Here is a 24,844-nt window from a genome sequence, read left to right on the forward strand (position 1 = left end):
CTGTGCTTGTGCGGTGGTTGGTCAAGATCAAAACCCCAAGATTCTATTATATTTGAGGATATGGCTTCTTATCAAATGAGCAACAGCTATAGTAATGCAGGAATTCATAATTAATGAAATGACAAATAGTTTTTTAAATGTTATGTGATAGGGGCGCCTCACTATGTAGAAATCTTCTAGATGTAGTTTTTTATTTTCAGCATGTCATTTCTTGCACCGTCGCAGTAAAGACAATCAAGTTACTCTTTTCAGAAAAACTTGCTTTGATAAAACCATGTAACAGGGTCTGAATCCAGGACAAACCTCTGACCTCATTCCAACCCGACAATTCATTTTTCATTGACATGCTTTTGTTAGAAATATTTGTGCTCTTCGTCCTTTCTCACAGTTCTTGCATTTACAACCACATAAATTACCTCAGCCGTCAAGATCTCACCGAAGTCGTGGTGACAGTAACTGACAATTAAGAATTTGTCTCAAACATAAAGATCACGTTGGAGGCATTCGCCTTAAGTCTTTCTTATCTAACATTCTTTGTGTTGAAGACATTTTAAAAAGCTATCTTGATTTCATCAGTGCAAACTGGGTTGGTCTGTGTGAGGTTGAAGAATTAATGTCTCGTAGTTCTTTTATGCTGGGGAAGAAAAGAAACCAATAGATTAACCAGTAACCCCAAACCAGAAGCCTTCTAAACCTCAAGCCAATCGTTTGACTTCTAACCCCAAGCCAAGCATTTATACGCACGCAGGTTATGCTTACGCAACATGGCATGTACGAGTACTAAGCATGGCTACATTACATTTTGTTTACAGTTGCGCCTACAATGGTGTGCATGCTAGGTCTTCCTCCAAAAAACGTCAATGGAGCAGACAGGGTTACAAATCAGATTTGAGGATTGGTGCCTTTTTTAATTTTGAAACAATTGTAACCAGAAAAGGTTAGATTCCATATGATTCCTATGCCTACATACACAGTTAATCTTTTACAGGCTGTCCACCTTCCCGTTCGGGCCTCCTATCCTCTTCCGTTTTTGCTTTCTTCCCAAATCCCAGCAGTACGCTTAAGCCGCCGCTCTTCGAAAGCAGGTGCACGTGGTGGCCATCCACCCCTTCCCAGCCCCCAGTGGCACCTCGAATCCAGCGAGGGGCATAAAGCTCTCCTAGCGATTGTGTCACGATTACACAAGCCCGCCATTGTTGAGCTGTTTTTGGTCCAAGGGCACGGCAGGCCTGTACAAGCAGTTTTCCAACATGTATGGTCGGGGGCTCCTGCAGCCGCCCGCTTTCATGTGCTGGCCTGAGGTATGTAAACAGGATACCCTGAGTCGCACACAGAGGAAAGAAAAGGAAGGCATCACGGTAAACTTTAAGTCCAAAAAATGGTAGAAAGAGAAAGTTGGACCAATATCTAGTGTCTACAGAAAACCAAGCTACATCTTCACGACAGTTTATATTGTTGTTATTACTGTTTCTCTTTCCGATTTTTGGCCAATTGTTTTTTTCCACCTTCAACGATTTCTCGATCATTATTGGCTGCTTTTAATTATCCCAGTCCTTTCCTTTTTATTCACCCTCAACGGTTCGGGCAACAGCTGAGGCCGTTTGCGAAACAATAAATGACCAGCTGTTGAGCAGATATAAACAGCAGTTGAAATATATGGCCACACGTTTTATTTTTGGAAGCTGCAATTATTGTTGCCTAACTGAAAGCAGACAGCCACTCTGAGAAATATGTGTCACGTTCTCTCGGCCAGAAATAAAGCCCTGTAGCTTAAAATGGGCTACGCTCGCCCTCCGAGGGCGCATGTTGCATTTTGCAAACTTCATACTGTACATTTACAGAAAACAAAACAAGTTTTCCTGCCGTAATGTCGAAGCATTGTTGCTCGTGAAGGGACCCTGGAGCGCCCACCTCCGTACACGCAAAGCAAAACAAGCGCTGCACAGACACAATGGCGCTGTTAGATAGCGATCAGCCAGACTTGGGCGGGTAGCAGGGTTGTTTCTTGAAAAAGTAATGGAAGATCTCTCTTACTCTCTCTCGCAATTTTCCTTTTTGATGGAGGGACTAAAAAAAATAGACAGTACTCGCAACCCATTGGCTGTGATAATTGGAGTGACGGTACATACAGGACTTCCCAGAGCCCCTTCGTGAGAGGGGAAATCTAAAGGCAACATCTACTGGAACTAAATGTTTTCAGATTAAGATAATATTGCCTCTGCATAGTTGCCGTGTTTTAATCTCTCTTTCTTTCTCTCTTTATGAATGACTACGCAAGGCTATGACAGTGTCATCTGTGTTTGCCACGAGTGTTTGACATACACATTTTTGATGTGGATGTAATTTTTCTTTTCTTTTTTCATCACAACGTAATTTTTAGTTTTCTTTCCTTTATCATTGTTAGAAAATTACATATTTTTACTATATTGAAGTACATTTTTTATTTTTACTTCTAAAATTTCAATTGAACTTTTACACTGGTAGAAATCAATTTATAATTTAATGTAGTTTTTACAACTATTGTTGCTACTTATTTTGTGTAGAAGTTAACTTTTAAGTGTATTTTTGTCCACTAACAACAAAATGTCTCATTTCTTTTCCTGAGACTTTTACACAGAAATGTTTTGTTTCTTTTTAATAGTGTTAACAAGCTTAACACAAACCATAATATTCCAATGACAACCCAAGTAGTTTAGCTTCAAAGTATGCACAGTTGTGTTAAATGTTACTTAGCCTACTGTATGCTACATTTGTCTTTTCCAATTCATCATGCAAACTTAGCAGTTTGTTTTAAGAGGACACCGGTGAAGGAAAATATAAGCCAGTCGAATGTTTCGTTCTGTGAATTTGATGGCCAAGCTCGGCATACTTTCTGCAAGTGAAATTTACATTATTGCTTTCAACATTTTTGAGCCTTTTTCTTTATGACGAACAGGTGCATTGTGGTACTTTTGCCTTAGTTTGGACTCATTATTGAAGCCTTTTAAAGGACCTTTAAAATGTCCACCTTGTAACTTGTAATGGAAAACAGCTGTGCATTGATACAGAATAGTAAAGGGGGGGAATTACTCACACTGTGTGTCATTCCAAACATATTCTCACTAAAAACAGTTGGGTTAAAATTGACCTAATGCTGGGTTACTATAGCACCGACCCATTGTTGGGTTATTTTATCCCAATATATTGGGTCACAAGTTTAACCCAACTGTTGGGTTATGAAATAACTCATTTGTTGGGTTTTATTTGCCAACATGTTATTTATTATTTTATTATTATTGTTATATTTGTTGTTTATTATTTTTGGCCATCCTGTTTATTATTGTTTCATTGCATTGTAAACAAATAATGCACAACAAAGAAATACCTTTTATAATAGTAGCGAAGACTTTAGTGCGCTCTCGCGCAGGAACAATTTACACATGTAGTTCCAGTAAATATCAATGGGCATATTCTTTCGCTGTTCTTCAAACCTTTTCAGGTATTTTCATGATAATAAGGCATATTTTATTATGATGTTTGACGAGTGTTCTTTTTACAAATGCACGTTATAAACGACTCATTTCCGTAGCGATTTAGCAAGACTTCCTACTGATCATAGAGCCATACGAAAGAGCTGTGCATAAAAGAGAATCTCGATATTTCCTCCCAGCCCTTGTTTTTATGTGTAGTGGCTCTTTAAGAGAAGGGTTACTCTAGGGCCCACTTTTTTAGACAAATATTTACATGGTTATGCTTATTTAAAGCAGCGCTAATTTGAATGTCTGAGCAGTGGAGTGCCCACTCGATAACGCTTCGTGAGATTACACGGACCGAAAAACCACCTTAAGGGACAGCGCCCTATATCTGGCATGTCCTATCAGCCCATTGATCGCTATAGAACAACTTCATGGTAAACTGATATGTAATAAACTAAAGCTGATGCATCAAAGTCACCATTCGCTTTCATTAGAACAATAAGGCCTCGTTCCTCTTAAAGAACAGATGCTTTTTAGCCGTGTCATTTCCAGTCGCTCTTCTTTATGTAAACATTGTTACACCCACTGCATGTTGTGTTTCATAATGGTTTGTGGAAGTGTACACACCTTCACGCAGGCCAGGAATGTGGAGCGTTGAGTCGAGGGAGGGGCCGGCCTTGTTTTGCTGATGTGTGAGTTCACACACCATTCCGCAGGTTACCACAGTAGAATGTCATAGGGCTGCATTTTACTCTCGGGCTGCAGTGCCTGCACCCTTTAATTTTAGCGTAATTTTGCGTACGCGCGCATGCGCTAGGCTGCATGTCTAAGGCGAGCTTGTGAACGCGCCTGTGGCGGTTGTTGCTTTTCAGACGAATAGAGGCCGCTGAATCATTAGACGTATGGCAGACGCATGCTGTTTACAGCTGCATTTGGTAGAGTAAAGAAACCAAGAAAGAAATACAAAGCTAGCACTTTAGAAGATGACAGTATTATGAATTTGGACACGTTTACATGCTTTATTACAATTTTTATGTTAGCATAGTATATCATTTCTTTTTATAGATAAATGTATTGGCATTTTTGCCTTTATTGGATTATTAAACTGATCCATTTAGTTTAGATTAAACATTTTAATTAAACTTTGAATGTTGTCAATACTTTAACAAAATATTTTTTTTTTCAAAAACTGTTAACGTTTTAGGGGAAATCTGTCATCTGAGTACATAGTACATAACATTTTTATATTTAGTAACATATTTTGTATTTATTATTATTATTATTATTATGTATATAGTATAAATGACTATAAATGCTTTTAATTACTGCGTAGTGCATTGGTTGTCTTTATCATTGGTTTTGTATTATTATTATTATTTTGTAAATGACTGTAAAATGCATTTAAATGCGGCGTAGTGCATACAATATTTTTATGTTGTAACATTTTTAATAGTATTGAAATTGAAGTTTGAAGGGGTGAATACGTTGGTGATCACAATGTTCTTTAGCCGTATGTTACTATGTAACTGCTTTATTCAAATTAGAGTCGGTACATGAACGTAAATAAATGTTGTCTTGTCCTGGTATAACCTTGTGTTTTTACGATGAGCAGGTGTGTGTGCTATTCTGAATGTGCATGTGTGTGTTCGTAAAGGTGCCCAGAGGTTTGTTTTAACAGGTGAACGTGCAGTGCTGCTAAGGCCGGTTGCCATAGAGACCTTCTTAGGCTTTGCATCACTCAGGGGAGTTTAAAGGGACGGTTATTATGCCACTGTTGTTAGCAGCATGTTTTTTGAGCAAGCGTGCATGTTTGAATGCATTTGTTACTTTTAGGTACAGCTTTAGCAAGTTTGTCTGTTTGTGTTTTGTCTGTGTCATTTGCAACTGCTACGTACCACACAAGGGGAAACCCCTGGCACCCTTTGCGGTCTGGGCGCTTTCAGTGGTGGTACCCAAGGCACGTGGCTCCTGTCTCGCCCCACACTGGCACTTTTACTTCCACTGAACGCCACTTCCTCTAATAGTATCGTTGCACATGAACACGCGCACAAAACCAGAGCCCGATTTGGTCTCATCAGCACAACTTCTCACCGATGGTTTCAGAGTGACACACACACACGTTCTTAGTGACATCTAAAGCCGCACACATCAAATGCGAACCCTTAACCCCAGCCCACACACGAGGCCTTGTTTCTAGGAACTTCTCTCCGCTGTGCAGCGAAATCCTGACGTCACGCTTGAGTTTCCCATCTGCCGCTGGAGGCGGCCTGTGTCTAACCGACGATCAGTGGCATCTGTATCGCTGGTAACCTAGCAACAAACCCTCATGGGTTACATGGCCATCACAGTGGGAAAATACAGCTTGCAATGGGACAGTAAGATTATGATGTCATCGAAAGTGGTATGTTTTTGTTGTGATTATGTAGGGGTTAGGACTGTAGGGGTCCTAAGATTTTTTTAACCTTTATTATATTTTATATGGATGAGTTTTGCTCTAAATATTATATTTCTTTAATATTATTAATTACATAATTTATTTAAAATTGTTATTAATTAATTATGTAATATAACAATGGTATAATATATTATCATGTTGCTTTATTAATATTTTATTTGTAATAAATACAATTTAATCACACATAATGCTATTTACTTGTATACATTTTTTCTTTTTCTGTGTTAGTCTTTTGTGTCTGAAATCAGGAAAGTGTCAGATGACCCTCTAAAATGTTGTATGCATCTTTGTTGTCGCCTTACTGCCTCTTCTGATTTGTGTGCGTGGGTGTGAAAGGAAGTAGGTTACTTGTGGAATAAGGCAAAAATACACCGTATATTTAAAAAGCGACCTGTTTTGCATCGCTTTGGTTTATATGTAATAATCCAAGACGCTTTGGTATGCCAACCACGTCCAGGCTCTGTGCGCCACCGTCAATCTCCAGAAACTTCCCAGAGATGTTGCCACAGCTCTTTGAATTATTCGGAGGAACTCTGGGTGTGTGACTGTGCGGCAGACGTCAGGATCCAAGCTGCTTTGCAACTTTGCGGTTAGCGAAACGTCCTGACCATGGTAGCTTTGACCAGCCCCCGAGGCTTACCAAACCACACCCACACATACACAAAATACACATGTTCTCAAGACTCTGCTACACAAGAGAGCCGTGTAGAAAACATCATGTCGGTTTGTGGGAACGTGCGTGCGTGAAACATAAATTGTCTAAAAAGACCCAACGTCTCCCAAGTTTTGTGTGTATCTTTCTCTCTTCATTTGTTCTGATGAGCGACAGCGCTTGGCAGATGCCCCTGAGCGGGGCTTTATTTGCCAGTAGCGTTGCGTGTTAAGAGTTTATTTAGAAGGTGAGGTCAGGGAAGGAAACGAGAGCAGTTGAGAGAGAGGTTACTTTTGGAGAATGGGATGTGTTTTGGTTTTAAAAGATGGGTGGATTGATTCCTAAATGAAGGGAAACATTTACGTGTCCTTGGGGCACGGTGACGATCTCAACATGGTTTTTGGCACCTTTCAGTGGAATTTCTCGGCCCTTTTTGTGGATGGAAATAATTTAGTTTTTAAGCATCTAACATCAATGTAATGGCAAGAATGCCTTCCGAATGAACCAACTGAATTCGCAATCCAAATGTTCCTTTCATGCATTGTACGATCATGTAACAATCCCTTTTTCCTTGTTTATCCGAGACGATGTTTGTTTAAAGTTATTGTTTCGTTTCTAAAGGAACCGTGGGCGAATTTGACTGGCGAAGGCAAACGCTTGGCCGGGAAACGGTTGGGAAACACCAAGGAAAGGGGGGAGGGCATGTCAAATGAATCACAACGTCTTGATCTTCCCTGCTTTACAAAATAATGTGGATTTTTGCAAATAAATGTACAGATATATCATAGTAAAAGAAAATGTAGTTATTTTGTAGTTTTAACTCTTACATTAATTTGAACTATACATTCATATACGCGTCAGTATGTGTGTTTCCTTGGGATCAAACAAATGACTATTGTGTTGCTTGCGCCATGCTTTACCAGTTAAGCAACAGGATGTGCTTTTTATAAAAATGACTGCCAAAGATAATGAAGAGGTGGTTGACCTATTCTGTGATTAAAAGCAAAAATGGGGGAGTTGACAGACATCTAGGTGAAGGATGGAATGATGTCGTTTTTGTCATTACACAGGTTGAGGCGAGCGTTTGCAACAATGAGCTGCTTTGTGCATATGTGCGTTTGTGTTTACCTGGCGGGCAGCTGCAGGGTTGCAGCCATGCTTAACATGATGGGTGTGTGTTTCTTCAGGCTGAAATTTACTGTTTTTTGAGAATGGAGCCGGGCAATATGTGTGTATAAAAGTGCTGAGTGATAACTCACCGGAGCCCAGGCCTTGCGTGAGCAGCAAGCGTGCGAACTTTCAACCCTGGAAGGCTCTGCCGAAGTTTTTGGGCCAGACAGTGTCAAGCCAACGAGGAGAGCAGATAAAGGGAGGGCGAGGAGGAGCGGGAGGAAGGGGGTCTGGGAGAGAAGGGTTCAGTTACACAAGGATATGGAGTTCGGTAATTAAGAGCAGCAGGGAAACAAGCGGCGAGCAAAATTGCCAAGAAAAGGGGAGCTCGCATTTCAGCTGCATTTTCCATTTCAGCGTGTGGTCAAGCGGATTTCGAGAGAGGGGAAAGCTAGGGAAGGTTTCTGGCTGGAATTGCGCGCTCTCTCTCTTTATCTCTCAGTCTTTCGTGCCACGAGGTGATTTACAGTAGAAAATAGCGGGTCCGGTTGATTCAACTCCTGCCAGGACGACAACGTTCACAGTGAAAAATGCGACGGCTTATCGGAGGCCATGAAAAAAATGTGGGTAACCGTGAAGAGGACGCGGCAATGAGAATGTGTTCTGCTGGGCCGGGAGTTCAGATTTTTACTTGCCCTGTGAATTATTATTTATATATTTTTTATTTGCTTTTTTATCACATAAAACTAAATGTTTGAGATATAAATGACATTTACATGAGCAACAAAAAGACAAACTCCAGCCGTCCTTATTGTTGAGCCCTGAGCCAAAAACAAGACCTGACTCACCGGCGTCCAATTTTTCATTGGAAAACGAGAGGGAAACAGGGGAGATGGGAAAGACTGTATTGTTGAGTTTCCAAAAAAATAGGAGCGATGCATGACAGCTACTCAGAGCGGCTAGCTTCTTCACATGAATTATCTGTCCATCTCTCTCTTTCTATCTCTCTCTCTCTCTCTCTCTCTCTCTCTCTCTCTCTCTCTCCAGACACTCGCAGATGCAGGTTGAAGCTTGTAAAGTTCTCTCGCCCATTGTGTTGGTTCGATGTTGGCTTTGGCTCAGACTTATAAATGTAATGTGGCCGTTCATTACGATCCTGACATGTAAACTTACCTCCAGCTATCCCTGTCCACAACACACGCGCACACACCCAAGACATAATTAGGCCGACGTTACAAACGTGTATCGCTAGAAAAACTTTATAGCTTGGATTTTATAAACAGGCGGTGATTTTTGACATCACTTTGGATATGTACTTGAAGGAATATCCACCTGGTCGTCTTGCAAATTCTTTATAGTCGATGTTAAATGGCATTCACAGCAAATTTTACTTTTGTAATGTGACACGTTTCAAAGTGAACGAGATTTATTGTAGGGTAGGAATTGATTTTATCAACTTTGATTGTGTTGGATGGTTAAAAAACAATGTTTTATGAGAAGCATACTTTAGCATGTTCAGTTCTGGTGCAGAAATGATAAAACCATAAACTCTTAAATCAGTAGTTATAGTCTATTTATCTATTTTTCAACTAACAGAACTAACTATCCAACAGAATAAAAAGACTTTTGATTCAGGTTTTGTTCCACATCTCCAGTTATTGTCCAGTCGGCTTTCTCTTTATCGATGTTAAAGCCGCAAACATATCTCAGGATGTGGTTTTCCTGCTCTGAATGTTGTTGAGTCACCCTAAAACCTTTGGATGGAAGAACGTCCCCCTTTCCATTTTCCACACAAACACGTTTCCTCCTTGACCAGGTTTTGGCGGTGTTTTGCTCTCATACGAATGCAAACAAACACGATTTTCGGCCACTGGGTGAACTCTGTCGACATTTATTACGGACGCACTTTATTGAACTTCTGAACAGACTACCCTGACATATCCCAACCTGACCTCAGGACAAACCAGTCACTATCTAAGCTGTGTAAGTCTGGCATCTGGGTCTCATCATCTCGACCGGGTCAAGGAGGTTGGTGACCTGGCTGACTTGTGTACATTTTGTTCTCGCAAGCTTCTGCTTTTTTCAGTCATTAAACACCACATCTTTCACTTCTCTATTGTGGCGTCTACATATAATGGTGTCTGCGTTGTAGCTCTTTGAGGACCACACCCATTTAGACAGGAAGACACCATCTGACCAGCATTCAAACAACCAGCCATTGTTCGTTGTGTTTGTGTGTGATGGTTATGGGCGGGTTTCTGGAACTGTTGAAACTGTCGTAAGAAATTCGCTCAATAATGGGACCTCAAAAACCCAAGTTTCATGCATCAGAACTACTGTAGTATTGTTTTAAGTTAGATTTTATTTGTATATAGTTTTCTAGTATTTCTAGTTGTATTTCTAGTTTTCGTCATTTTATTATTTCTTTGTTTAATTTTTATACTGCTGTATACGATTAGAAATAATATAAAAAATTTGTTTAGTTTATCTTGTTTAGCTCTCAAAATGAGAGGTCACCTAAGTAATAATCGTGTTGTCCAGGCACAAAATGCTAATGATGTTAACTGCACACTGCTCTGTGTTTACGTTCGACCTTGAGTAATGGCCGTGTGCGTTATAGTGTTGGGGTCAGCGGCTGTTCGTTCTTCGGGTCAGTTTACGCCCGGCCTGCACTTTGTTACAGCGAGTTGAGCATTTTAAACAGAAACCTCCCACACACAAACGCACAACGACAGAATGTAAACTGTGCGACGTCTCCGTCGGACCTCGCTCCTTTCAGAGGGTCAAGTTCAAATCTGTTTGCGTGAGGGTGAGCGGAGGTCATGGTTGATGGAGTGAGAGACAGATTATTGTGGATGTTTATAGTTGTTTGAAGATATTTTAATGAACTGTAATCCAAGTATGACCCAGGATCCATGGACTTTGATACCTCAGGGCCAGTCCACTCTCCCACAAAGAGGGACGGTTGAAGTTTAATGCTTTTGCCTGACAGGAAGCAGACTATGTAAACAGTGAAGCAGTTGTACAACAAGTCTCATGATCCCCTCATCCCCCAGCGGCTCTGTTTTTCTCTCATTTGCATGACTCTCCTCTGCTCTCACATACCCTCTTGATTCGCTCACTGTTGATCTGTCGGCGTGAAAAATGACAATACTGCAACAAAAGTGCGACATTTTAAAGATAATTTGTTTATTGCTCGTTGAGTGTTGAAAGAACAGTTTTGCATTGACAACTATACTAACAACAATAGTAGAACTATACATTTAGGTATTTGGCAGATGCTTTTATCCAAGGCGACTTACATTACATTATCCTATACATTTATACATAGGTATGTGCAATCCCCTGGGATCGAACCCACAGCCTTACGTTGTTAACGCACTCTGTTTTTACAACAGAGCTAAAATTTATACTATACTATACATTTATTGAAACAACAGAAAGGCAATGACAATTATAAATACCAACAATAGAATACATTACTGTATTATGCTATGCTGTACTTTACTATACTTGTAGTAAACTTTTCTTAAACTATACATATGTCATACTGAACTTTACTGTACTGTACTGTGAAGTAAACTTCACTAAATGGATTTTTGTTACTTTTTCACAAACACTTACAGTATATACGCAGGTCCTGACCTTTCGTATCTTTCAGGGAAACGGACTGTATATCACATGTGAGTTTCGGGCACACATACCTTGAAATGTATCACGGTACAGCTACTCATATAGCACCGCTCCTGTGTGTGTGTGTGTGTGTGTGTGCGAGAGATACCACAAACACCGATACCACCATTCTACATATTCTCCTTGTTTCTTCAAGTCTTAACCTGTTCCCCATTACAGAGAGAAGAGAGTATGTTGAAAATCAGAGTCAAGGTTTTCCTTGACAATGTTAAAAAGAAAACAATGGCTCAATTCAGCAAGGGAGTTTAATATCTCTGTGGGTGGGTATTGTCTGTGTGTGCTCATGTTTTTGTTGTAATTTTATGAAGTGTGAAAAATGTCACGCAAAAGCTATGAAGGCTGTTAGGGAATCATGTTAAATTAAATTTGTCGATTACGTCTCCGCCATGGTGCGTACAAGGTGCAAACAAAAATAAACTGGCAGTGTTTCCAAAAATTCCTGAAAATGTACACGATGCATGCGGTACGGTGTTAAAACACAGAACAATGTTGTACCTGACAGGAGCATGTTAAGGTTAGTTATGTGTTAGCACATGCATGAAGAATGTTTGTTTAAAAAAAAAGTATATTCACTGCCATGAATAGAGTGGCATCCGTCATTGAGTATGTTTGTGTAATGGCAACAACATGTGTATTACGTTTCACATTTAAGTCCAATTTGTTAGTTTTTTTATTTACGATTTTCATTAAGTGAGGGAAAGAGAGAGCGATTTATAGCTGTTAAAGACCAACATTTATAGTGTCAAGGAAGTGAAAAAAAGGATTGGTAAGAAAATGCCTGGGAAGTGGTCCAGTTTGTTAACTAATAGGGTTCAGGTGCTGTCAAGGATTCTGTCATGCTCAGCACGCGAGGTTATTAAACCACAAGCCAACAGAGAGCCCAGTGGGTTTTCCTCTATCTCTCTGCGTGTCTTTATCGCTCGCTCTTAATTTCTCACTCCGTTAAACCCTGAAGAACACACAGCCTCCCTTCACTTTGGTGGTGGACAGTATCCAGACACCGAAAACGAATCGTTCACCACCGTTTTCAAAAGAAAACAATCGTTGGTTGATTGGCTGATTTGGTTATGTGTGATATCTTCAAATGTCTTCGTATTAATGTAAATATTACCGATTGCTCAAGGTGAAATGAAACCTTAGCATCATTCACATTTAAGCACGAGTCTGTGGAGATGTTTCTGTAATCGGGTGACAGGAAACTTTGAACTTCCTCTTAACTTATTCTTAGTAAACAAAACTTTTAAGGACACAGTGTTTACACATTTCCAGAACGTTTGCGGTTTGAGCGATCGTTATTGTTTTAGGCTACTGTCTTGCCAGTAGTTAACACCGTTCAATGCTGGTTTGTGTTAAATTAAATGGACGGTTCATCCAAAAAAAGAAAAGTCTTATCATTTATTCACCCTCTTGTCATTTCAAACCTGTTTGCCTTACTTTGTACTGCAGAACACAAAAAGAAGATATTTCGAAGAATTCACAATATCTTCTTTTGAGTTCCACGGAAGAAAAAATCATGTACAGGTTTTAAACAACATGAGGGTGAATAAAACTTAAACATCATTTAAGTTTTTACTGTTAAGTAGTCCTTAAAGGGGCCATATGGGGTGAATACATGTTTTTCTTTGTCTTCGGTGTGCTATAAGTTGCCCATGCATGTATTAGATACGTTAAATAGCAAAATTTTAAGTCTGAACAAAAGATGCATTCTATCTAAAAGCGAATGCTCACCCAGACCTGCCTGAATCGCCTCATGTAACCACAACCCCACAAATCTACTTCGTGGTATGATTTGACTAAGACCGCCCTAATGTTTGCGCAAGTAAGGTCTGTAAAAATGGTAAGAGGCGTTACATTTCCGTCACACACTTGCAGTCCTCGACCAATCACTATGCACTGGTTAACTGGCCAATCATAGCACACCTCGCTTTTCAGAGAGATGAGCTTTGTAAAAAATCTGCGCATTTCAAAGATGCGAGGCAAAGAGGAGAAATAAAAATATAAGAAAATACAGAGTTAAATCGTTTATACACGTTGCATTACATCTAAAACAAACCATAATATTAGTTTTTGCCGTGTCATATGACCCCTTTAAAGTTTCAGTGTAGAAAAATTAGTTGTGAAATACCGTTTCAGTGAAAGTTCTCTCGCAAGTCATAAATCATAACAACTCAGTTTGTCATTGGGCATCACATCAAACATTTCAGGCAGTTCCATGACCCCTAATAGAAAAGTTCACCCTGTACCTGATCACCATCCACATCGTGTCTCCCGTTTTCTTCGGTGGCACACAGAAGTGGAACGCAAAGGGTTTAAATGTTGCGGTCGAGATCCCCATTTTGCCACAAATGTAAAAAAGAAATGGTGAAAGCGAGAGCTCCCTGTGGTTTCATTGAGAGCCCATGTGTGTTGAATTACAGCGATGGCAGATGAACAGACAGTAAATTGATTGGCGGTTCAGATTTGGCCTTGTGTTTTAGCATGTGTGTTGTGTTTCGTGTTTTCCCGATTGCGACCGCTCTGCCCGGACCTCATTTCCGTCATACTTCCCTGGAAGGGTCAGGGAGGACGGTGTGATCCATGTTTAAGAGGTCGATCATGATTTAGATGGATGATCTACATTCTCTATCTTTAATAACAGGCCAGATATACTTTTGAAGCCAGCGCTCGATGGACCTACGGGCCAGGAAACATCCAGACCGCTGGATAGTGTTCAGCTCAAGCTAAACCAACACACACTCGTTTGGCTTGCACACATGTGTGTAGTTCTTTCGATGAGTTTGTGTTTTTCTGTGGAGTTTTGTGTATGTTGGTAGACTAAGAGGCTTTCTTACCAACTGCCTTGTTTTGCGTTGGCACACTCTCTTTCTCTCTTTAGCATCAGAACTCTAGGGAAGACAATGCTAGCGTCGAAGTGGTGATTTAGCCTATATGTTTTGTCTGTTTTTCACATCAAATATCTTGTTCTCTGTCTCAGCCTTATTATGTCTATACTGTAGTTATTTCTTGTGGTCACAGAGTTTGTATTACACCGGCATTTTCTTCTCCGTCAGGATCTGCGGTGGTCAACGGATCTTTCTGTCGCCGTCTTTCTCCTTTCCTTTTTCGTTCTTTTTTCATTCGTCTGCAATTTAAACTGCCAGTATGATGAGCAAGTCCGTTTAAAGTGGTTTGGTTTGTCTCTGCGTTTCCCCCCGCTAAGTAATCTCATAACATCTGCGTCCTGTGGGGAGATATTTTTGGTCCAAAGCAGCAAAACGTTGTTCGCTCTACTCTTTTTCTTTTTTCCTCGGAGGGTTGCGATAGACAGCATTTGATAAGGTCTAGAAATAGCACCAGCATCTGCGCTGGTCAGAAAGGAAATGGCTTTGCGAGCCGCACCCACTGGCTTGTGTTAACTCATGTTAACGTTAGCCTGGAGCTAGCCAAAAAAACGAACAACCGAAGTATGACTGAACACATTACTTGATGGAAAGCATGAGCGCCGTGATTTATCAGTTAGTTAATGGCTGGTTTAGTATTTAGAATTAGAAAATGCACATTTCAACAGAAGTTGGAACTATTACTGGAAATCGTTTAGCGATGTTTGTCAATGATGTCAGCTGAGCTTCATTTGTACAGTAGTGAGGTAAAGCGAGGGCCTTTTAGACAACTTCGTCATTTGTTTTTCTCACACATAAAACAGACAATGTGGCAAAGCTGGAAAATTGTGAAGTGAGAGCGTTGGTTGTGTTTGTTTGTATGTGTGTGCATGTTTATACGTACAGTTTTAGTTGGACAGACAATGTGTGTGGTGTGAAAATGTTGGAATTTATTTCTCTCTCTCTCTCAGGAATGAGAAGATTCTTCCACAAGTCACTGAGTTTTAAGTGACCCGAGAGTTTACCTTAGATTTGAGCTTGGCGTTGGAGTTTCCCTCATATTTGAGCTAAGCGTCAGACATTTCCTCAGACTTGAGCTTCATGTCTAAGTTTACCTCAAATTTGACCACTGTGTTCAGATCTTAGCACAATTTACCCACACTTCTCCCTGATTTTACTTGAATGTTACGCTGTATTTATGTCTAGTAAAGGGGATGCATGTATCCAAACAATACTGTTAAGCCCCAATGTACTTTTGATATTTGGAAGCCTGAGCTAATGAACACATTGTTTCCCTGGCTAGCACCTTATAAATTTGACTGTAATGTTCATATGAATTCTTACATTTTGAGAACAGCGAGTTAAAAAAAATTGACATCGGTAGAAAAAATTGTTAAATGGAAATGTGGCAAGACATTTTGATCATGTTAGTCATGGTTTCTTCCTGAATATTTTGGAAAAAACATTGGGGAAGTGGCTCACTGCTTGCCCAAATGAAAGACAAATAAATTTGTTTTTTTTTTCTGTGGGTTATTGGGTATGTAACCGTTCTCACTTTTTCTCTTTTTCCAGCCACATCCACAATCAGAGAGACAGCAGGTGGATGGCCTGGCGACCGATCAGTGACGTTTGGAGGAAACGGACAGACCGCAACCAGTCTGGATGGAGTCCGTTTCTCAGAAGGGGATCTGCTTTTGCAAGTAAGGCACACAATTTACCCCATACAACGCATAATTCCACCACAATTTACATATCATTCCTTGCACTTTCATAGAACTACCCACTTGTTTACACACACCCCACCTGTCTCAACTTGAATCTATAAACACCCTACACCTCATTTCCCACTCAAAATGGCCCAGTTCTTTGTGTGTCTGTGCATGTGCGAGATAAAAATCGTCTACTGGAAGGCCGTTCCAGTGTTTTCGTCTTTGCCACGTCACGCTGCCGAATTAACAGCTTGAGCAAGTCTACGCAAGTCTAATAGTCTTAGATGGTACCCCAGTTTGACTGGCCGGTTTTAGAGGGGTTCGGACACTTTTTAGAAGGTCAGGATAAAAGACCAGCTTCGGCTTACCTTACCTTGGTCTAACCTTATTCATCGAAAGACCAATTCCAGGGTCACACTAGACTTTTTGTTCCATTGACTTACATTCATACGTATGCAAATGTTGCAGACAAAGGTTCATATAGTGAACATCCATAGCTAATAATTTGGCTACCATGGCTAATAAATAATAAAAATCAGCCATAGAAAATCATTTCTGCACAGTCAAGTGAAATACGTTTGTAAGTTATTAAAAGAGGAAAAAACATTTGGTTGACATTTAGTTTATTTGAGCTGTTGTCATGCTTAGTGAAGTGGAATGAAGTTTGAGCAATCCAGTTTCTCCAGAGTTGAGCAATATTATCTTTTACTTTAAACCATATCACATGTTGCTTTGCACCTACAAATATTGTGACTTTCATTTTTATTCACGTCGCTCTTTATCGCTCTCTCTCTATTGTCTGAGGGCTGTCGGTTCCTGTGCGTGACTAGAGGCGATATTCTCCCCCGTCTGTTGTCATGTTCAACACTTTAACAAAAGCCTGGCTAATTACATGGGATGTTTACCGAGAAAAAAGGGAGAAAATGGTCCCTTCAACTCCCCCCTCCACTCGTCTCCAGTCTTAAACACTGTCTAATCCACAGGGCTTTGCCTAAAATAAACTGAAGCTAATGTTAATTGTGGTTGTTTGTTGAATAGCCCAACCCCACAACCATTACACAATCTCAGTGTGTGCCCCTAAATAAATGAATAATACATAAATCCTGTCGTCTTACAGTTGTTTTGTGTGTGTTTCTTATATAGAATGGTTCGCCTCATTATGACCACGACGTTGATATCACATTACCAGCCAAATGTTTTTGCTATTTTCAGTGATCTAACTCCCAATCTGTTAAAACAATAACTATTACACATTCAAAGCGACATCCACATTGTCCTATGCTGTACTTTCTTCATTCTCAGGCTCTCAATGGCTTTGTTCTGGTGGTCACAGCCGAAGGTTACGCGTTCTACACCTCCCCGACTATACAGGACTACCTGGGCTTTCATCAGGTGAGTAGTCTTCAATTCTTTGCATTTGCAGTTCCCCTTTCGTTTAATGACTTTTATCGATCAAAACATTTAAAATACAGTAAAATTGAGCTCTTTTCTTCTTGCATTTTTAATTACTTAATATTTTCTCTCTATTCAGGCTTCATTACATTATTTAACTCTATTCTTCAGATATTACGTCGCAAAAACGCAAAGAAAATAGACCGGGCCTGCTAATGTATATAAACAGGGCAGGCAGATGTTATGATTAGGTTATAGATTAAAGAAAACACCAGGTGGTCACTTGGCTTTTGTTTATATGTGTGCAATTGTTTTCAGTTTTGTTTTTATTACACGCAGTTTCTGCCAATCTCATATTAATCTTGAGTACCTATACAAAACACAGACATATGACTTAGTTTCACTTACCGCATGCGGTTCATGTCCGGCATCTTTTAGCACTGGGACTGCGCCATCTGTCCATACAGAGCAAAAAAAGAGATTTAATCTCTCGATTGTTTAACATAACTGAAACAAAACTGAGACCTGAGAGCAACTACTGAACAATACAAATTTCCTCTGGGTGATGATGTTGTTTTATAATAGTTTACAAGCTCGCTACACAAGTCTGTTTGTGTTGTGCTTCGGTTTTCTTTCTCGTCTTATTTCAAAGGCTTTTTCAAATTTATGTAAGCTAATATTTGCAAATGCCTGGCGAATAAGTGTTTTAAAATGTTTCCCCGTCAACCGCCAATTTGAGATCGTATCTGACGGAAGTTAGGTTTTGTTTATAGAAGAGGTGAAGCTTAGAAAGAGAACATCAAAGAGAGGCAAATTGAATGTTTGGATGCTTCGTTAAAAAACCTGAACAACCGGCTCATCTGTGTGTAGAAGTGTGCACAAACCGCAGCCAGTACTAAGAGAGTATGTTTGTTTATATGTGTTTCTCTGGGGTGGTCTTTGAGTTTTGAATGTAAAGATTGTATGTAGGCTATAGATCGAATCCACAAAAGTAATTCCATCATCTGCGTTTAACAATAACAGCATTTAGACTGTTACGCAAAGGGTAATCAACTACACATTCTCGCACACAAAAGTTCAATTCAAAGTACAATACATACAATATGTACATAAAGGTGTGTATATATACAGATTTACTGTGTATTTAGATATGTGGTATGTGAATAAGAACTGTGCTTTGTGTTCATACATGAATATAGTGTAGTTGTGTGTCTGTTCGTGCCTGCAGATGGGTTTTATGCATGTTCATGTTAATGCACAGAAAACGTAGGTTTAGTTTCACCTCACACGTGTGACATTAATTGTTGTGCGCACTGTTCTTTAGGGCAAATGTGTGCATATACATACAATACTGTATATCTGCACATTTTTACAGAGATGTATGTTTAAATATAGAAGGGAGGTTTATATATATATATTTGAGCAATTCATATATCTCCTCTTTCTACGCCCATCCCAGTGTGCCCTCATTAACTTTTAAATGTACGTGTGTTTGTGCAAGTAGTCATGATGTTTTTTAGTCCCTGTCTGGTTTTGAGTTCTGCTTCTCATCCCACACCCTGACAGCCTCCAATAATTAGTGCACACATATAGCAAAAGCTTTGTTTCCATTGGCCTGCTGAGTATCTGGTTCTCTCCGGGGACAGAGAGAGGGGCTGGGGGGGGTAACAGACAAATAAAGACAAGATGCAGTTAATATGACGAACCCCGAGAGGGGGCCACATGCTTTTTTATACTGAAAATTCAACCTAACAAGGAGATAAATATAATGTACATAACAAAACTTCAAAGGAGAATGTTATTTCTTATGGCACTATTTATGGCCTGGGAGATGTTATGCGGTTTCTTTTGTTTTATTTAAACATCGGTGTTGTTTTCAATGACTTAAATGTTACAAGGAAAGCAATAGTGGAAACAACTGAGAAAGTTGTTGAGTCTGAATGGTTTATCTCAAATAATTTGGTCTTGGAGTAATTCGCAGATAAAAATGTTTTTATGTCATGTTGAAGTCTTCCAGACTTTGGAATCTCTTTGCAACTCTAACGGAGACTTATGTGATATATACTAAGGTTTTTTTGTGACGTGACAAATCAAGAGCTTCAGTTAATCTGCTTTTAGGAGAAGCATTGTAGACATTAAAGATCTTATGTAGTATTTTCTTACTAGCCTTAGGGCCTTTAAGTGCTGTACCACTTGCACACCTTAATTTCCGATAAGACAATTTGAGTCTTTGGTAATTGTGGCTTTTTCTAAGAAGATTTAATCTTCAAATAGGAGACAGTAGATCTTAAGACCATAACTTTAGATAAAAGGAGATTTATTTTTATGATTAAAAGGTAACTTGGATCCTATTTTCCTGCGGTAAGGTTTCAGTTACCATAAGCGTGTTGCTGTGATGCCCAAAAAATATTTAAACTGCAAGGAATGTATTTTGGACCTTGAGGCAAAGTTGGAGAATTTGACTTAAAACACATTAGCAATTGGCAGAGTCATATCAAATCTAAGGCGCCATTAGGAACTATGAGAAATCTTGAAGTTTTTAATGCTTTCTTTCACTCTTTTTCAGTCGGATGTGGTCCACCAAAGTGTATTCGAACTCATCCATACAGACGACCGTGCAATGTTTCGTAGGCAACTACACTTTGCTCTTAACCCCGACGATGGCCCTGATGGTTAGTAGTTACCTTATCCCTTGACTTCCAAGCTGTGCCCTTGATTTCATGAAGAGGTGTCATAGACGTTCTTGTTTGTGCCAGCCCTGAATGTTTTTTGCATGAGTATATTCCTTTTCTTGTCATCACAACAGCAGAATTTGGAGCTGTGTTCAAATGTATTAAATGTAGCATTGTATTAAGGATAGAGGGTGAGTCACAGCTGGTTACTTTAACATTGTGTTTCTCTTTTGTTTGGATCAACCAATCGGTTTGCAGGTATGCAGAACAGCAGTGATATCACCAGAGACATGGTCAACTACAATCCTCAACATATCCCTCCAGAAAACTCCTCCTTCCTGGAACGAAGCTTCTGCTGCCGATTTCGTTGCTTGCTTGACAACTCATCAGGCTTCCTGGTAAATGCTGATATGTTTGGGAAGAACCTTTTGCACTACACTCAGTGTTGCTTGATTTTTTTTTTATTGTAAAAAATGATACAGTAAAACAATCTGCAATAAAAAAATCTGCTGTAGATTCTTTACGTTTAATGTGTGATCCTTGTGACCCCCCTTAGGCCCTGAACTTCCAGGGGAGGCTTAAATATCTCCACGGACAAAACAAGATGGCGGAAGACGGAACCATAGCCCACCCTCAGCTGGCTCTTTTTGTCATAGCCACACCCCTTCAGTCACCATCTATAATGGAAATCCGAAGCAAGACTCTTCTGTTCCAAACCAAACACAAGTTGGACTTCACACCTATGGGTATCGACACAAGGTAGCGTTGATTGTTCTTTTCAAACCTAATGGCAACATGGGAGAACACATTTTTCGGGAAGTTTTAGATACAGTATTGTACAAAACAGTAACTGAGATCATTTGAGATACAACATATTTTTATTTGGTAGGAAGACGTACATAAACTACCTAAAAATTCCAGGTGCATATTTTAAAGTTCATGTAACTCATTCATTCTTTAATAATCCCATTAACGTTTCTATTTTATGTCTCTTTCTAAGGAAATAGACATTTTGTTCTTTTGGAAACAAAAGTGATGGACACTGTTTTGATGGCAAATAAATAAATTTGAAAATAAAATGAGCTAGTTGGATGGAAATATACTGTAAACGTTTTCCTACCTTTCTTCTCTTGCAGAGGGAAGGTGGTTCTCGGCTACAGTGAAATTGAGCTGTGCATGAGAGGATCTGGTTATCAGTTCATTCACGCCGCCGACATGATGTACTGCGCAGACAACCACATCAGAAGTGAGTTATGTTAGACCGTGACAAAGTATTCAGTATCAAATCAAAGTCATGTATAACTATGAACTTGCTCACATAGACTAGCAGTTTTTTACATAACAGATGTTTTAAAGTATCCCTTTCTTACTTTCAGTGATAAAGACAGGAGAGAGTGGTTTAACAGTCTTTAGACTGCTCTCAAAAGGAGGTTCGTGGATCTGGGTGCAGGCGAATGCCAGGCTTGTGTATAAACAAGGACGGCCTGATTTCATCATTGCCCGACAGAGAGCGTTAACGTAGGTTGAACCTAGACCTGTACTCTTGTGATGTTCTTGTTGGTTTGATCCCTTTGTATTTAAATGACCACAATGTCTATACTTTTTAGCAACGAGGAAGGCGAGGAACACCTCCGTCAAAGGAAGTTGCAGCTACCTTTCAACTGTGCCACAGGTGAGGGTGTACTGTACGAGGTCGGCCCCACGCTGGATATGGGAGACATTCAAAATCAAAACAAGAGTCAGAAGGTGCGCAAACCTGAATCCTTGGACCCCAATTCTATACTTGGATGCATTCAAAAGCAGGACCAAAGGCTAAAGCAGAACTACAATGAGAAAAGTGACCCTAATTCCCAGTTTGACCTGGACCAGGCCTTTAGGGATAGCCACGCCCTGCTCACCTTTCCTGGGAACACCTGGCAGCCATCCACCCCAAACACATTGGTCGGGATAAAGGAGGAGAGCGTCGTCAAGGACATGATGGAAACCTTACAGCAGATTATGGGGGACAGCAATCTTTGTGAGAGCTTGCAGGAACTCGACGTTGACAGTTCGGAAATAAAGGAATGGGAGATCACTTTGAACAAGATGAGTAGTGACATGGAACTTAACAAGATCATCACCAACGACATCCTCTCCTATGTCGAGGATGCACTTTTTAAGGAAAATGGTCTTAAGGGGCAGGGACCATTTGTTGACGTTGCAGAGTGCCTTCCGGAGATGGAATTACCGAATGCCTTAGATGCTAACCAGGGATTCAATGGCCAGCCGGGGATGCTCTCCGGATCACCTGGTCAGGGTGGGTTTATCGAAATTAATGTCCAAGAGGCCATGGATGCCGGTAGCCCGGGAAGAGGGATGGCAAAACTGACCCACATGGGGCCACAGATACCAATTGTACAGCAGACGCTAGCTGACAACAACTTTGTGCAGTCATTCGGACTGGATCAAATGCCCCAAAATACCCCTGTCAACAGTCACGTAATGTTTAATTCTTCTCTTGGAGTGCCTTGTAGCCAGCAGCAGACCCAAGTCAGGCTTGGTCTGCATGGTGCTGTGCAAGAAAATGAACTTGTACCATGTGGCCAGATTCAGATAGGAAACCAGTCCCTACCTAACACAATGACTCTCCCTCTTCAAAACTCTCTATTACAGGGGGCCTCTGCCCAACCAATGGCTTTTCACAATCATAATTCGCTTCCCCAGCAACAGTTGGTTAATCAGAACCCTCAGTGGGTACCATCTATGTCTGACAGCAATAATATTGTGGATAACCGGATGGACACTTGTGCCCGTAATGTTTCACTTAGACAAGATGCCGGGCTGCACTCCGCCCCTGTGACACGTCTTCAAGGACAGTTTTCTCTTCATACCCAAAACGCTGCCAATCCGGGACTGCCTGTCTGGTCCCTGTCTCCTTCCCAACAGCTACCTAAATCTCTGTCCAGTGGACATCATAATATGACTGACCTCTATGGACAAATCCAAAGAGACCAGCTTGGACAGTTAATGCAACAAACAAACGCACAGGGATTCGGCTCTGGCTTTGTGGCCCAGACGACTGCTAATAATGGCTATCCTCAGCAAGGCGGCATGGTTAATAACGGTCTTCACCAGACCGCCAACAGCTGCATGTTCGTGAGTGCCCCGCAACACGCAGACAACGGGATTCAGTATGATTCTACAGATCCAACAACAATGTCGACCTGCCAGATAGCTAAGAGTCTTTTGACCCAGAGTCCGACCCAAGCATCTTGCTACTACCAAAGAGGCCCTAGCGAATCGATTGTGGGCACGTCGGTCATCATGCAAGAGGACTCCAACATTAGCCCCATGGCCTGCCAGGTCTCGCTGGGGTTGACTCCGCAGAGTTTCATTGCTCAGCAGTATCACTCCTGCAACGGCCAGACACAGGTAAATGCAGCTAATCTAATTAATTATGTATTTATCATTTGAAACTACCATACTCAAACATCAAATCACCAGGTGTGTATTGACTCCCTATTTTTAGATGTTTTAATCTTTGAGAGTAATTGAACTGCCCTGATCTCACCCCAGGCTAAATGTGTCAGCACTTATGCAGGGCTTTTTTTAGTATTCCAGCTTCGAAGCAAGTATTTCTGTTAGGATCTTACCACTGTTAGATTGTTTTGAAAAGCATTTTTGCCAAATGCTAAGGCGGAGTTTTCTTTGAACACAATGTGCTCAATCATGTTCTTTTAACTCGTGTAGGGAAACTGTACAAGTGCACTTATAGACAATTACAATGTTTTTCAGACTTTGATTTTAATAAATCGGTCACACGTTAGAATAGTGACCAATTCTCACTATTAACTAACTATTAACTATGACTTTTGTCTAAATAAACTCCTAATTACTGTTTATTAGGTAGTTTTTACCGATTAGGATTAAGGGATGTATAATAAAGTAATGCAGAAAAAGGAGTCGATATGTAATATACAACCAATAAGCATGTTAATTAGAAAATACGTAATGATGAATTTGTGTACCTTAATATAAAGGATTGGTGAAAACTCTTCGCTTAGTAAAGTCTGAATGTTTTGTGTATGTTAAGACATTTTTTGTTTTCTGTAAAAAATACACACAGTTTGCTATCTAGTAAACGCAAAGACTCAAGAAATACAAAAACTGCTCATTCCAGCTTTACACTCTTTTCATTTTAACACGCATCATAACACGATTGGCACAGTATTGGAAAAGCATTCTTCTAATGATCTAAATTTTGTCCCTTCGCAGATCAAAAAACACCCAGTGGAAGTGAATGGACCATTCCACCTTCCCTCTCTGGCCAACGGATCCACCTACTTTACAGAGAATAACCAAAGCAATCGCTGTGACTATTAGACAGAGCTCTCACCTGCTGCAGTGACTTGCACATCATCGGTCTAGCAAGCATCGCCTGTCTTAAAGTTTGCAGGCTTGTTTGTTCCTCGAAAGAGACTCCTCCGCTTCTTATAAAACTCTTGGCTGAAAACCTTTAAGCCTTTAGAGATCTTTGAGAGCCTTTAAAGCATACTCGACCACCACACTTAGTTTCACACTCACAAATCTTTCATGACAAATAAGCAGTGGCAAAAAGCATTTATCTTTTGTTTGAAGCATGTGCTTCATCCCGTATAGATTAAGCTTCATTTACTTGTTTGTATCACCACGTCAAAATTTAGAGTGAGAATAAGGTATGTGATGAACAAGTTTGTCCATTCCCATGGATATATGTTTGTGTGTTTGGCGAGATGGCCTAGAGTTAAACTATGAAGTATGCAGAAGGAAAGGTGGAACTTTTAATCATGGTGACGAGATTTAAGGTCCACACAAGATGCTATTTATTGG

The 24,844-nt window shown here is 40.2% G+C and overlaps 1 protein-coding gene across 1 annotated transcript in view; it reads left to right on the forward strand.

Moving 5' to 3' along the window:
* ahr2 (aryl hydrocarbon receptor 2) overlaps positions 1–24,481 on the forward strand; it is a 43,180-nt gene extending 18,699 nt beyond the window's left edge. The window contains exons 3-11 of the mRNA XM_079470972.1: positions 15,796–15,923; positions 17,235–17,324; positions 19,891–19,996; positions 20,255–20,394; positions 20,553–20,755; positions 21,133–21,242; positions 21,373–21,514; positions 21,604–23,407; positions 24,251–24,481. Coding sequence (XP_079327098.1) covers positions 15,796–15,923; positions 17,235–17,324; positions 19,891–19,996; positions 20,255–20,394; positions 20,553–20,755; positions 21,133–21,242; positions 21,373–21,514; positions 21,604–23,407; positions 24,251–24,358 — 2,831 coding nt within the window. The 3' untranslated portion in view covers positions 24,359–24,481. The remainder of the gene's footprint in view (positions 1–15,795; positions 15,924–17,234; positions 17,325–19,890; positions 19,997–20,254; positions 20,395–20,552; positions 20,756–21,132; positions 21,243–21,372; positions 21,515–21,603; positions 23,408–24,250) is intronic.
* Positions 24,482–24,844: the final 363 nt, after the last annotated feature.

This window comes from Barbatula barbatula (genome assembly GCF_947034865.1).
Source record: "Barbatula barbatula genome assembly, chromosome: 13".
NCBI classification, from domain to species: domain Eukaryota; kingdom Metazoa; phylum Chordata; class Actinopteri; order Cypriniformes; family Nemacheilidae; genus Barbatula; species Barbatula barbatula.